The 13,677-nt window shown below is 34.4% G+C and overlaps 1 protein-coding gene across 1 annotated transcript in view; it reads left to right on the top strand.

Moving 5' to 3' along the window:
• LOC128987078 (CD151 antigen-like) overlaps window positions 1-12,948 on the top strand; it is a 56,097-nt gene extending 43,149 nt beyond the window's left edge. The window contains exons 4-6 of the mRNA XM_054407770.1: window positions 7,653-7,856; window positions 8,728-8,904; window positions 12,768-12,948. Coding sequence (XP_054263745.1) covers window positions 7,653-7,856; window positions 8,728-8,904; window positions 12,768-12,800 — 414 coding nt within the window. The 3' untranslated portion in view covers window positions 12,801-12,948. The remainder of the gene's footprint in view (window positions 1-7,652; window positions 7,857-8,727; window positions 8,905-12,767) is intronic.
• Window positions 12,949-13,677: the final 729 nt, after the last annotated feature.

Below are 13,677 nucleotides of genomic sequence, written 5' to 3'. Positions count from 1 at the left end.
GTGTTTTTGGATACTACAGGTTATTTTAAGACATTTTTGTTCTTAGGTATTTTTTCAAAAAACCAATTTTTAAGGAGATATGAACGGTTAAAGTTTATTTTCCGCCATAAGAAATGCCTTAAGTTTTCCAAGAAGAGTTTGCTATTGGAAAACTTAAGGCATTTCTTATGGCGGAAAATAAACTTTAACCGTTCATATCTCCTTAACCATTGGTTTTATGAAAAAATACCTAATAACAAAAATGTCTTAAAATAACCTGTAGTATCCAAAAACACCATAAAATACAGGGTGTTCCTTAAGAAAAAATAAAGTTGTCCGCCATATTGGAAAATGGCGGCCACTTAGAAAAATTTCGAAATCACCCCAAAATGCAGAATAAAAAATAAAGGGAAGTCCCCCTTAAGAAGTTGTTTGTCAGATTTAAAATTAAAAAGTTAGCTATTGGAAAACTTTAGGCTGGACACCCGGTATAATGGTAAGCAGGTAAATAACAGATATAGTAGATGTATAAGTGTGGAAGTAAGTTACAGTTGTAGATTGAACGGTAAGCAGGTAAATTACGAACAGTGTAGATGTATAAGTGTGGAGGTAAGTTACAGTTGTAGATAGAATGGTAAGCAGGTAAAGTAGAGATATTGTAGATGTATAAGTGTGGAGGTAAGTTACAGTTGTAGATTGAACGGTAAGCAGGTAAATTACGAACAGTGTAGATGTATAAGTGTGGAGGTAAGTTACAGTTGTAGATAGAATGGTAAGCAGGTAAAGTAGAGATATTGTAGTTGTATAAGTGTGGAGGTAAGTTACAGTTGTAGATTGAACGGTAAGCAGGTAAATTACAGACAGTGTAGATGTATAAGCAGGTAAATAACGAAATTATAAAGCTTAAAAAGGATAACGTGGTCCTGAATGATGAAGTGGGCACGTTAAAGGACAGAGTTCGTCAATTAGAGCAATATACCAGAAAAAATAACATTGAGATAAGTGGTGTTCCGGTAACCGCAGGGGAGAATATTAGTAAAATACTTGAAGATGTAGGAGCTGCGATTGGAGTAGAGGTGCATAGCAACGACATCTCGGCGGCACACAGGATCCCCAGCTTCAAGAAAGACCGCTCGCAATCTATAATTGTTCAGTTCACCACACGCGTAGTAAAGGAAACCTGGATTTCAAATTATAAGGAATTAAAGACTCCTCTCACTGCCAAACAGATCAATGCGACCTTCACACATCAACGAGTGTACATCAGCGAGCATCTGTCTCCAGAAAACAAACTGTTCCTGAAGGCGCTGAAGGAAAAGTGCAAACAAGTTGGATTCACCTACGCGTGGTACCGGGAGGGGAAGTTTTTTGTGAGGAAGGAGGATAAGGACCGTTGCAAGAGAATCAACAACTACGATGAACTTAATGCGCTCAAGTGAAATCAAAAGTGAGTCAATGAGTCATTTCATGGTTGACATTTTTCTTGCTAATTTAGTTGTATTAAATTTTTATTTTTTTTTAAATACAAGGATTAAAATCTATTTAAGTCTTCTTTTTCACTATTACAGAAGATAGTTCGTCAAAAATTATCAATTTAAGTAACTTTTTTTGCGACAAAAACACAACATCTGTAATTAACTTATTGTGTCTAAATATACATAGTTTGAGAAAAAATTTTGACAGTTTTTTATTAGAATTAAATCAAATTAAGGCTACAATTCATTTTATTATTTTGAGTGAAATATGGATAGGCTCAGATGAAACTAATTTATATAACATACCGGGTTTTAAGGCTTTTTTTAGTTGTAATGATGTTTACAGAGCTGGTGGAGTAGCATGTTTTGTAAATAACTCGTTTAGTATTGATACTTTACATTTTGACTTTAAAACTGCAGATATTCTAATTATTCATGTTAAATTAAAAAGTTGTTTCTTCAAATTGTTTTGCCTTTATAGATTACACAAATTTTCAGAAAACGAATTTACCTCAGAACTGTCAAAATTGTTGGAGAATGTTACAGGTAATGCTATTTATGTAGGTGATGTCAATATAAATTTGTTAAGTATAGATAATGCAACGTTAGCATATCACAGTTTATTAAATAATAATGGATTTGTCTCGATGATTAACAGTCCTACTAGAATTACCAGTACTTCTCAAACATGTATTGACCATATTTTTATTAGGTTTAAGGATGTAAATAGTTTTGAAAGTGCTGTTTTTGATATAGGTGTAACAGATCATTGTTTTATAGGGCTTAAATATAAGGGTGTATTTGATACACAGAGTGAAACATTGAAAATTCAGATGTTCAAAAAAATGCATTGATATAAATTTATTCAACGAAAAGTTAAAAGAAGTAAGCTGGAAAAATGTTTTTGATAACAATGATACAAATATTAGTTTCAACTTTTTTCATAATAATATAGTTGATACTTTGGAGAATTGCATGAAAGAAACAAATGTAAATAGTAAATTGAATAAGGCAAAAAAGATTACACCTTGGATTTCATCAAGTATCATAAATAAAATTAAAAAACGGAAAAAACTGTATAACATTTTTAGGAGGAGGCCATATGATACATATTTTGAAAGCTACTTTCGTAGGTTCAGTAGTAGTTTAGGTAATGAAATAGCTATTACAAAAAACCAATTTTACGAAACTAAACTAGAGAGCTGCAAAGGTGATACAGCGCAGCAGTGGAAAATAATAAATAGTCTAACAGGTAGAACTAGCAAGGGCACTGTGGATAAGATTGAATCACATGATAACAAGCTTATCTCTGACCCAGCTGTTGTCGCTCAAGTTATCAATGACTACTTAATCTCTGTACAATCTGGACAAATGACAGGAATAGGTACAATCGTATCTGGTGTTCTACCGCCGCTTAAAATCCAACCACGATCATTTTTTTTATTACCTACTACAGTCGAAGAAGTAAATGCCGTAATAACTAGCCTAAAAAACAAAAAATCCTCTGGTTATGATAACATAACAGTGGATTGTGTCAAAAGATGTGTAGATGTAATTTCCCCTGCCTTAGTCCACGTTATAAATTTAAGTTTTGTAAATGGTGTTTTTCCGCATAAATTGAAATCAAGTATTGTAGTTCCAATATGGAAAAAAAGTAATAACTTGAAACTTGACAATCTAAGACCAATAAGCCTTTTGTCTGTGTTCTCTAAAATATTTGAAAAGATATGTAAAATATGTTTGTTAAATTTTTTAAATAATTTAAACTTTTTTAGCAACAGACAATTTGGGTTCATTAAAGGTAAATCTACAGAAGATGCTTTGATTACAGTTACTGAACAAATTTATAACAACTGCAACTTAAATTTAAAGACTACAGGGCTGTTTATAGACTTTAAAAAAGCTTTTGATTTTGTGAATCACACAATTCTATTAAACAAATTAGAAGCTGCCGGTATCAGAGGTGTGGCCTTAAATTGGTTTGAAAGCTATTTAACTCAGAGGAACCAACAGGTAAGAATTAAAAACAATGTCAGCCAACCCCACATTGTAAGATCGGGTGTTCCACAAGGTTCAGTGACGTCAAGCACTTTATTTTTAATTTTCATAAACGACCTTTTGGAATTACCATTCAGAGGAAGGATCAATGCTTTTGCAGACGACGTTGCTTTATTTTACTCGCATCAAAGAGAGCAGGTCATATATGAAAGCATTACACACGACTTGGTGCTGCTGAGAAACTGGTGTGTAAAAAATCACATGGAAATAAATGTCAGTAAAACAAAATATATCAACTTTGATTTTTCAGGTTTTAAGTTCTTATCTCCAATAAAATACCATGCGCATGACTGCAATGCTACTATATGCGATTGCCAAGCTATTGAACAAGTAGCTAGTTTCAAATATCTTGGCGTCACATTAGACGAAAAAATGAACTGGGATATACACATTAACAACCTCCATAACACAATCAGATCAACAGTGAGAACTTTTTACTATTTACGAAATTTTTGCAATACTTCACTTTTGAGAACTTTATATTTTGTCTTGATTAACTCTAAATTACAGTACGGCATAATCTGTTGGGGAAGTGCTTTCAAATATTTAATAGATCGGTTGAGAGTCACTCAAAACTTTTTTATACGCATAATACTGAAGAAAAATGTTAGGGAGAGTTCATCTCCACTCTACAAGGAATTAAAATTATTACCTATACAACATTTATTTATTTATAAAGTATTAAGGGTTTTTTACGTAAGAAGTGGCAATAAAAACATCGAATACAGACATTATGGAACGAGAAGTACTACACAAGGGATTTTTAAATTGCCAAAAGTAAATAAAATATTATTTAGAAGGTCATTGTTGTATCTAGGTCCGAAACTTTTCAACCAATTACCTACAGACATAAAGCAGTTAAATTCAAAGAAAACCTTTTTTCAACAGGCTTTTAAATGGTTATTAGAGAAAGACGATGTTAGTCAGATGAGCTCTGTACTCATTTAGGTGTAAGTGTGAATGAGAAGTATAACTGTGAAATAAATGAGTAGTGTGAGTGAATTAGCTATGCATCCGAATCCAGATGTACCACGGGGACAGTGCATTGACGGCCCTAGGATACCCCGGGGCTACCAGCCGCCCGTTGGTCACGGAGAGGGTTTGTAGCATAGCCGATTATAACATGACCCTTGGTTAGATAGCAGTAAGATAATAATGGTAATGGTAATTTAATAAAGAGTGAGTGAGAGAGTGAGTGAGTGAGTGAGTGAACGTATGTGTGTGTGCGCCTACAAATGAGTAGATAGTGTTATCGGTAGGCCTCATCCTTGTTGCACACTTCATTATTTAGATTGGGAATGCGAGAGTAGAGATAAAAACAAAATTTTGGAAATAGCATGATGCTTGATGTTGTCCATAAAATTACCTCATCTAAATGTAATTTTAATTTGAATTTAAATTAAGTATTGTTTTCTTTGATTTTTTAGTTTAAGTATTTAGCTTTATTAAGAAAAGGATTGTCAAACATCACAGAGAGCAGGTGTCATTTTTTATGTTGAGCTAGGCTGATTTAATGTTTATTTTTAGATTATTATAATTTATTCTACTGACCACACAACTTGTTAAAGTGGTCAGTTATATTTCCAATATTACAAATGTTCATACATTGTTAATTTTTGATGGAAATAAAATCATTTATTCATTTATTCATTTATTCATAAGTGTGGAGGTAAGTTACAGTTGTAGATAGAATGGTAAGCAGGTAAAGTAGAGATATTGTAGATGTATAAGTGTGGAGGTAAGTTACAGTTGTAGATTGAACGGTAAGCAGGTAAATTACAAACAGTGTAGATGTATAAATGTGGAGGTAAAGTTACAGTTGTAGATAAAATGGTAAACACGTAGATTATAGATAATGTAGATTTATAAGTGTGGAGGTAAGTTAACGTTGTAGATATATAATGGTATTCAGGTAAATAACAGATATAGTAGATGTATAAGTGTGGAAGTAAGTTACAGTTGTAGATATAATGGTAAGCAGGTAAATTATAGATATTGTAGATGTATAAGTGTAGAGGTAAGTTACAGTTGTAAAGTAGGTAAATTACGAACAGTGTAGATGTATAAGTATGGAGGTAAGTTACAGTTGTAGATAGAATGGTAAGCAGGTAAAGTAGAGATATTGCAGATGTATAAGTGTGGAGGTAAGTTACAGTTGTAGATTGAACGGTAAGCAGGTAAATTACAGACAGTGTAGATGTATAAGTGTGGGGGTAAGTTACAGTTGTAGATAGAATGGTAAGCAGGTAAATTACAAACAGTGTAGATATATAGTGTGGAGGTAATTAAGTTACAGTTGTAGATAATATGGTAAGCAGGTAAATTACAAACAGTGTAGATGTATAGTGTGGAGGTAATTAAGTTACAGTTGTAGATAATATGGTAAGCAGGTAAATTACAAACAGTGTGGATGTATAAATGTGGAGGTAAAGTTACAGTTGTAGATAAAATGGTAAACACGTAGATTATAGATAATGTAGATTTATAAGTGTGGAGGTAAGTTAACGTTGTAGATATATAATGGTAAGCAGGTAAATAACAGATATAGTAGATGTATAAGTGTGGAGGTAAGTTACAGTTGTAGATATAATGGTAAGCAGGTAAATTATAGATATTGTAGATGTATAAGTGTAGAGGTAAGTTACAGTTGTAAAGTAGGTAAATTACGAACAGTGTAGATGTATAAGTGTGGAGGTAAGTTACAGTTGTAGATAGAATGGTAAGCAGGTAAATTAGAGACTGTGCAGATGTATAAATGTAAAAGTAAGTTACAGTGAAGATCAAATGATAAGCAGGTAAATTACAGACAGTATATATTTAAAAGTGTGGAGGTAAGTTACAGTTGTAGATAATATGGTAAGCAGGTAAATTAGAGACTCCGCAGATGTATAAGTGTAAAAGTAAGTTTCAGTAGTAGATAAAATGATGAGCAGGTTAATTACAGACAGTGTATATTTTAAAGTGTGGAGGTAAGTAGATAGAATGGTATGCAGGTAAAGTACAGATATTGTAGTTGTATGAGTGTAGGTGAGTTAGGTACAGTTGTAGATAGAATATAAGCAGGTAAAGTGGAGATAATGTAGATGTATAAGTGTAGGAGGTAAGTTACAGTTGTAAATGGAATAGTTAGCAGGTAAAGTACAGATAGTGTAGATATATAAGTGCAGGAGGTAAGTTACATTTGTAGAGAGAATGTTGAGCAGGTAAAGTAAAGATTGTAGATGTTTAAGTTTAGAGGTGAGATACAGTTGTAGATAGAATGGTAAGCAGGTAAAGTAGATATACCGGTAATGTAGATGTATAAATGTACAGGTAAGTTACAGTAGTAGTTAGAATGGTAAGTAGGTAATTAAAGTACAGATAGTGTAAGATATACAAGTGCAGTGAGGTAAGTTACAGTTGTCGCTTGAATGGGGTGAAATTTAACCCATTGGGGGAGGAATTAATGCACTGCCTAGAGTGCCCTCTGTAGGCAATTATTTTTACCGAATTTGTAGACTTCTACTCTAATTTTTATTGACTGAAAATTGTAGGGAATCAATTGAACTTTATAAATTTAGTCTCATTTGGTGTTTGGATTAATCTTGGAATTTGTAAATCAAGTTAACTTTTAAAAATTGTTTTAAAAATTAACTTGATTTACAAATTCCAAGATTGATCCAGAAACCAATAAATGAGACTACTGTTTAGTTGAGTTTAGAATATTGATTCCCTACGTAGAAAAATCACAAGTAGCTTACTTTTATAAGTAATAACATAGAAAAAATTGTTGTTTTACATTACCACAGCTGATTTTGGTTGTATTTGGTTTCCATGGCAACACAACCTGTTGGTTATTTGCAAAAATAAATGAGTATATATGCAAAACAAGAAGCTATATATTTATAAACATCATAAAAGTAAGAAGAAATAAAAGGGGGGAAAATATTAATAATTAAATAACCAGTGGCACTGCATAGCAGTGAAACAAGCGGCACTGCATAGCAGTGACACGAGCGGCACTCGTAAGTCAGCCGCCGGGCCTGCAGCGGCCGTACGAGTGGATAGAATATGGTAAGCAGGTGAAGTACATACACCGTTTCCCAAACAAGAAAACTTCAAAAATGCCATTTTTTCTAATTTTATATCTTTTGTTCACAGCTGCAATGCTGCGGAGTGGAGAGCGGAAATGACTTTACTGCGTCCTGGTGGAGACTGCGAGAACTAGCTCCGGCGTCGCTGGTTGTGCCTCTGTCTTGCTGTGTACAACAACATCCTGTTGCCTTCCTGGACCCTCGGCCTGTCAATACTAGCCTGTGTCAACATGAGGACGTGGAACAGTACAGGCTGGCCAGGAGTGTGGAGGTAACATATCTCTAAATCATATCTAGATGTATCTTCATTCTCCCGAGCAGACGGTCTCAGCAGCAGGCCCGCGAATTGCATGGGATGCACTATGGGCCTGAGTGATATTGCCCCCTCCACTGTTCATTTTGGGGGGATTTTTCTATTCCTTGTGCCCTCCTACTAACCTTTAAACCTCTTGCGCCGTTGCTTACTAAAGCGATCCTACTTGACTAGGGTTCTAGGGCTTCTGTCTTTTATTTGTCCACTTTGTGTCTTCTTGGGAGTATGAATTTATTCTCAAATATTCCTCGTTGGATTTTTTCAGAAAATATAACATTAACTTGCCTCGGTATTAATAACTTATATTCTGAAAGCTAGTTTGATCCCATGCTTTTAGGCTGTGCTGCAGGAGGTGGGAATAATCTATGCCCGAGGATGGCATTTTGATGCCGAAACGGCTGTAATATACGGAAACTTCAGAGCTATGATGAGGTAATTGTATTATAGTTATTGTAGTCATCAATTCAGCTTAGGGCTGAATACACAATAACTCACAAAATGTCAGGGACTTTTGTTAAGACAGACCCCCTAATCGTACTACTATAGATATCAAATCACGACGGGGAATTTTGTTAAAGCAGACCCCTTAGCCAACTGCTAAAGTTTGCGGTATAGATTTTAAATATTACGGCACATAACACTGAATTTGATTTGGCATATGAATTTGAACGGATGGTGTTTTTGGCAGCTAGATTTTAACATGTCAAAGGAATTTATAATTTAAAATTTATTTTATTTTATAATTTTTAATTTATTTTATTGTGTTTTGATAGTCTAAGCTTAGTAGGTACTTCTTAACTTTACATATTTAGATTCTCGCTTGTTTCAGGGTTGTTTCAACAAACTTTCATCATGGCTGCAGTCTCACATCTCTCTTGGGCTAACAGCTGGTCTTGCCTTGCTGAGTCTCCAGTTACTTCTTCTTCTGCTCACTGTTGTGTCTTGTGTTAAGAGAGCGCAGGCCCCTGCACCACCACCGGCTCTACCTCCTAAACTACTCAACAAGGTACTTGATCACTATGACTAGGGTAAAGAAACTTATTAAAAGTTGATCAAGATTTAAAAACCAATAATTTAACGATTCTCTATTTGTGATTTCATAAAAATACAAGGGTGTTACAAAACATATAGGGGGCATTTTTGCGTGTACGCCACAAGCAGGCTCCTCCCCACTTACTGCCATCATTTGTGAATAGAATGGGATCATTTTCAGCTCTGTAACTAACGTGTACACTTTGCTGTGTGTCTAGAAAATGTTTAACATTATTGAATCTCCTGCCGCTTGTGAGATCTCCCACCAGTCAGTGACATGTTTTTTGCTGCAAGAAACATTTTGGCTGCAGAATTCATTGCCAGATGACTGATGCTTATGGCCTTATTGCAGTGAGTGAGGGTAAAGAGCAGTAATGAGTTAAGGATTTAAAAGATATCTATGAAAATCTCAATTTTAGAAGAAATTGTGTTTTTGGTAGGTACCCTGACCTGTCACATACACCACAAAGGAAAAATGTTTTCCTGGCCATTTTTACACTTTCTAACCCAACTCGCATGTGGCAGGAGAATCAGTAGTTTTAAAAGCTTTCTAGACACTCAGTACAGTAAAATGTACACCTCAAGCCCCGTCTCCACCAACCGAACATATCCGCTGAACACTGTTCGCATACATAAAAAAACGGACAAATATTCCACAATTAGTCTGTAAAAAATGTTCGACGGACATTTTCAGTAGCTCACGGACTGTTTGCTTATAGTAGACCCCCTCTTAACCGACCCTAATGGGACCGGACCTAGGTCGGATAATTCAAAAGGTCGGATAAAACGGGCAATCCCTAAAATCATAACATAATGAAGTGCTATTCATTTAGAGTTATATAATCGTTATTTTGAAGTCATACTTGCATTATTTACAAAATAAACTACTCTTATCTCCTTTTTCATATTGATATAAATGTCACAAATAATAAACACAAATCATGGTTAAGTCAAATAGGCCTACTTTCAGTGAATATATTATAATACTAGGCAAGAGTCAATAAAATTCCTATTTTAATAACTTTACTACTGTAGTGTATTAATTAATGCTTTTCAAATACATCGTAATACAGTACAGAACCTTTTGTCGTCATTAAGGATACAAGCGACAATTTTGTTACAAGACAGGACGTTTATTTATGGCCACTCACTGGAGGTTCGAGGCACAAAAACTCTCTTGACCTTGGAGTTGTTAACACCCCTTCCCTGTCCTCCCTACAAGTTGTGTTGTTTGTTTACTCCAGCCATAAGATAATCAGTTCTCAAAATCGTAACGCACTTTATGATGTTATAAATTTGCCGCACAGATAACATATCTGATTAGATGTGCTCGAGCTACAAACGATGATGACAAACTGACAATAGGCTATGCTATATTTTTTGTGATCAACACAAAATAACTTATTGTTAGTCATATCCTGTGGAGATAAGCGTATGGTTCAGTTCTCATCGCCCAGCGTGGGAGCGGAAATGCCGAGATTCCTAGAAAGCGGCGGTTAAACCGAGCTGCTCTCAAATCAAGGTCGGTTAAAACAAACTGTATTATTTTACGATCAAAGGCGGATAATCCGATTATCGGTTAATACGAGGTCGGTTAAGAGGGGGTCTACTGTAAGAGAATCAGACATTTTGATTAGTTGGTGATCTTCTGTAGTGATGAGTACATCTACATCGTGTCCACTCGTCGACCTCCTCATTGGTGACAGAGACAACTGTTTAGAGGAAGAAATGAGTGAAGTGACCATTTTCGTGCAGAACTAACAACAGAACTGTGAAGTTCCTTATTCACAAATTATACAAGGGTGTGTAGTGAGGATTTCAAATTACTTATATTGGGCCAACTATTTTAAATCAAGATACTAATTAACACAATGCTATAATCAACCGAAACTGAATTGACAATCAATAAAAAACTAATACAAAACACTATGTCTTAAAAAAATCACAAGCAAAATCCAAACAATCATTAAAAAATGCTGCTAGTCGCACGAAGAGAAACTGTTCTGTAAATCAGTCAACAGTTTATTATTTACAACTAAAAGTCCTAAAGATATTTTCATAAAATGTAACGCTCCTGTTCCACATAAGAGATTGCATTTGTGGCAAACTAATGTTTTGCTTTGACTTAAGCCCGGTTTACACGCTACGACAAAACGTTGCATGCAAGACGGAAAGTGTAAACTGGAAGTCGTTACGTTTTGTCTGAGTTGGGGTGAGGTTGGAAGGTTGGTGGAAATCTCCACCAATTTCTGTAGATGGTAGCTACAAGTCGTTACGTGGAAACAGTGACTCAGTCATCGTTGCAACCTGTAGACCCGCACTTGCCAATCAAATATCACCTTGCATGTTTCAGGTATTATTTTTTAGAGGGATGGTTTAGAAATTTGTTTTGTGAATTCCAAGTCTTTGTAACTTCTACCAGTTGCAAGGAATCGTAACATTGCACAAGTCTTTCATAGGGAGATACGGTACTGCCTTTCTTGTTTTTTTGTTTTTTTTTATTATGGAGAAACCATGTTCAATAAATCGTTATTTTGTCAATTTGATTACTGTAAATCATGGAGCTCTAGTTGATCTGCTCTTAGCCATGTGTTTCTAGGAATAGAAACATTTTCTTTACAACCGCTTTCTTCAACCTCCATTATATCTTCATGTTGTTCAGGTCAGGTGGAGTTTGTAGCTTATTTTGGGTTTTTAACAGAAACCTCATGTGATTCAACAGTTTTTTTTGTCAATTTGATCATCATTATTATATTATCCTCTTTTTTAATTATTTCAATCTGAGCACCAGACAAATTAACTTCCTTCTACCTCATTTGCTGATGGAGCATTGCGATGAGTATTTTGTAGTATAAAATAAGAGTAGGAGTAAAAACTTTTCCTTTACAATCGCTTTCTTCAACCTCAATCATATCTTCATGTTGTTCAGGGAAGGTGGAGTTTGTAGCTTATTTTGGGTTTTTAACAGAAACCTCACGTGATCATCATTATACAAACATACCATCCTCTTTTTTGAGTATTCTCAAACTGAGCCTCGGAGAACTTCTGTCTCATTTGCCAATGAAGCATTGCGATCGGCATTTCGTAGTATGCTGCCCCAGCAATTTTCAGCCCACTTCTGAACTAAAAGACCAGTAACTCTTCTGGTGTGATAGGAGTATTCATTTCTGGGGTCATATTTGTGTGTGTGCTTGACAACTGCATGGATGGGGGTTATAGCTGTTAATATTTAGTGGTTTTAAATCTTCCCTGCAGCTTTGGCAAAGGCAAGGTTGGAGGATGCCTTTAGCCTTTCTTGCGGATAACCAGGATTTCATTAAGGCCAACCTCAGAAGCTCTTCCACATGAGATCAACACATATCTCATATGTGATTCAACCATAGTGTTGTATGCTGTCGTGGCAGTTTTCCAGCTCTCCTAAACCATTTGTTTTACTTTATAAGCCCTAGATGAAAACTTGTAGGGCACATAGATAAGCGAAGTCTCTGGGATGTGAGCTTTTTGTGGTAGTTTTTTCTGCTAGAGTTAGTCTGTCACTCCCACTTCATATTTCACTAGACAGTTTTCTAGCGTAGTTTAAGGCGTAAGGCTCCAAGAAGGTCCTTTTTTGCACTTTAACCTCTTCATCATAAACGATATCTATTTCTTCCCGTTTTCCTACTACTTTTACTGAGAAAAGCATGGTCCAATATTTGTCTTAGAGTTGTTAAGAGTAAGATGCCGTTTTAGCATAAGGTGTGTTAAACTTGTTATCCCAGTTTTTCAAAAACCAAATATGATACCATTTTGCATTTTGTATGCTAAATTCACATTGAAAATTTGTTTGACTTGTTTCAGGTTCACAACTCATTTCCTTACAGTGGTTCCTGAAAGTTTGTTTACAAAAGAAGTTGAACAAAGAAGCTTAACTAACTAGGTTGGCTTTGCTTATTTTTTATTGTAGGTTTACTAATCAGAGATTTTGTTAAGTAAAATGCCTTTTATTGATTTAAGTGTCATGTGTACAAGGCAAAAAATTACTACTAGGGTTTTTTTAAATTTAAATTTTTTAATAATATTTACAAATCCTTTATTTTGAGATAAGAGAATGTTTTGAGGACACAAGTTTTATTTCACTCTTGGCATTATAAAAATCACATTTGTAGTTTACCTTTGAAACACAAATTTAGTATTTTTTAAATATTTGTACAAACCAATATTTTGTGAAGAAAATTACCTATGTACTTACTAACTGTTATTCATACAACACAAAATTTGGTTTTACAAATTTCAAATGTCATAAAATGCTAGTTCATTAATTTGTAAAATTTTGCATTTACTTAGAGATATGACCTGCAAAATATGTAAATAGATTTTATGACTTGTATTTGTTATGTATGATTTGTAAGTTTATTCATTGTTTTTGAATACTGAAGTAGACACCCCATATATATAGACCAGCCATGGTATGGTAATTTTCCTTCTTGAAAAGAACATAGTTAATGAACCATCAATTGTGATATTATTCAAGATTTTTCTATTTCATTTGCAAATGTTCACTCGTTGAAATTTCTGTTCATAACAATTAATTATTATGCTACAAAGTTTCATCTGCGATTTGGTATTGCTAAAAAGTTTATTCACAAAAAAAAAAAAAAATAAGACACCTTCACATTTTATAGCAGCTCACTTTTTTGGCTAAATTTGTAAAAAGTTATTTTTATTCTGGATTTAGGAATGTCTACCTCTAGTATTTATTGTTCTATAT

This window comes from Macrosteles quadrilineatus, unplaced genomic scaffold (genome assembly GCF_028750875.1).
Source record: "Macrosteles quadrilineatus isolate MER2022 unplaced genomic scaffold, UCM_ALF_1.0 Scaffold_2__2_contigs__length_208266976, whole genome shotgun sequence".
NCBI classification, from domain to species: Eukaryota; Metazoa; Arthropoda; class Insecta; order Hemiptera; family Cicadellidae; genus Macrosteles; species Macrosteles quadrilineatus.
Note: the sequence above shows the minus strand (reverse complement) of the source record. Positions and strands in the feature narration are given on the sequence as shown.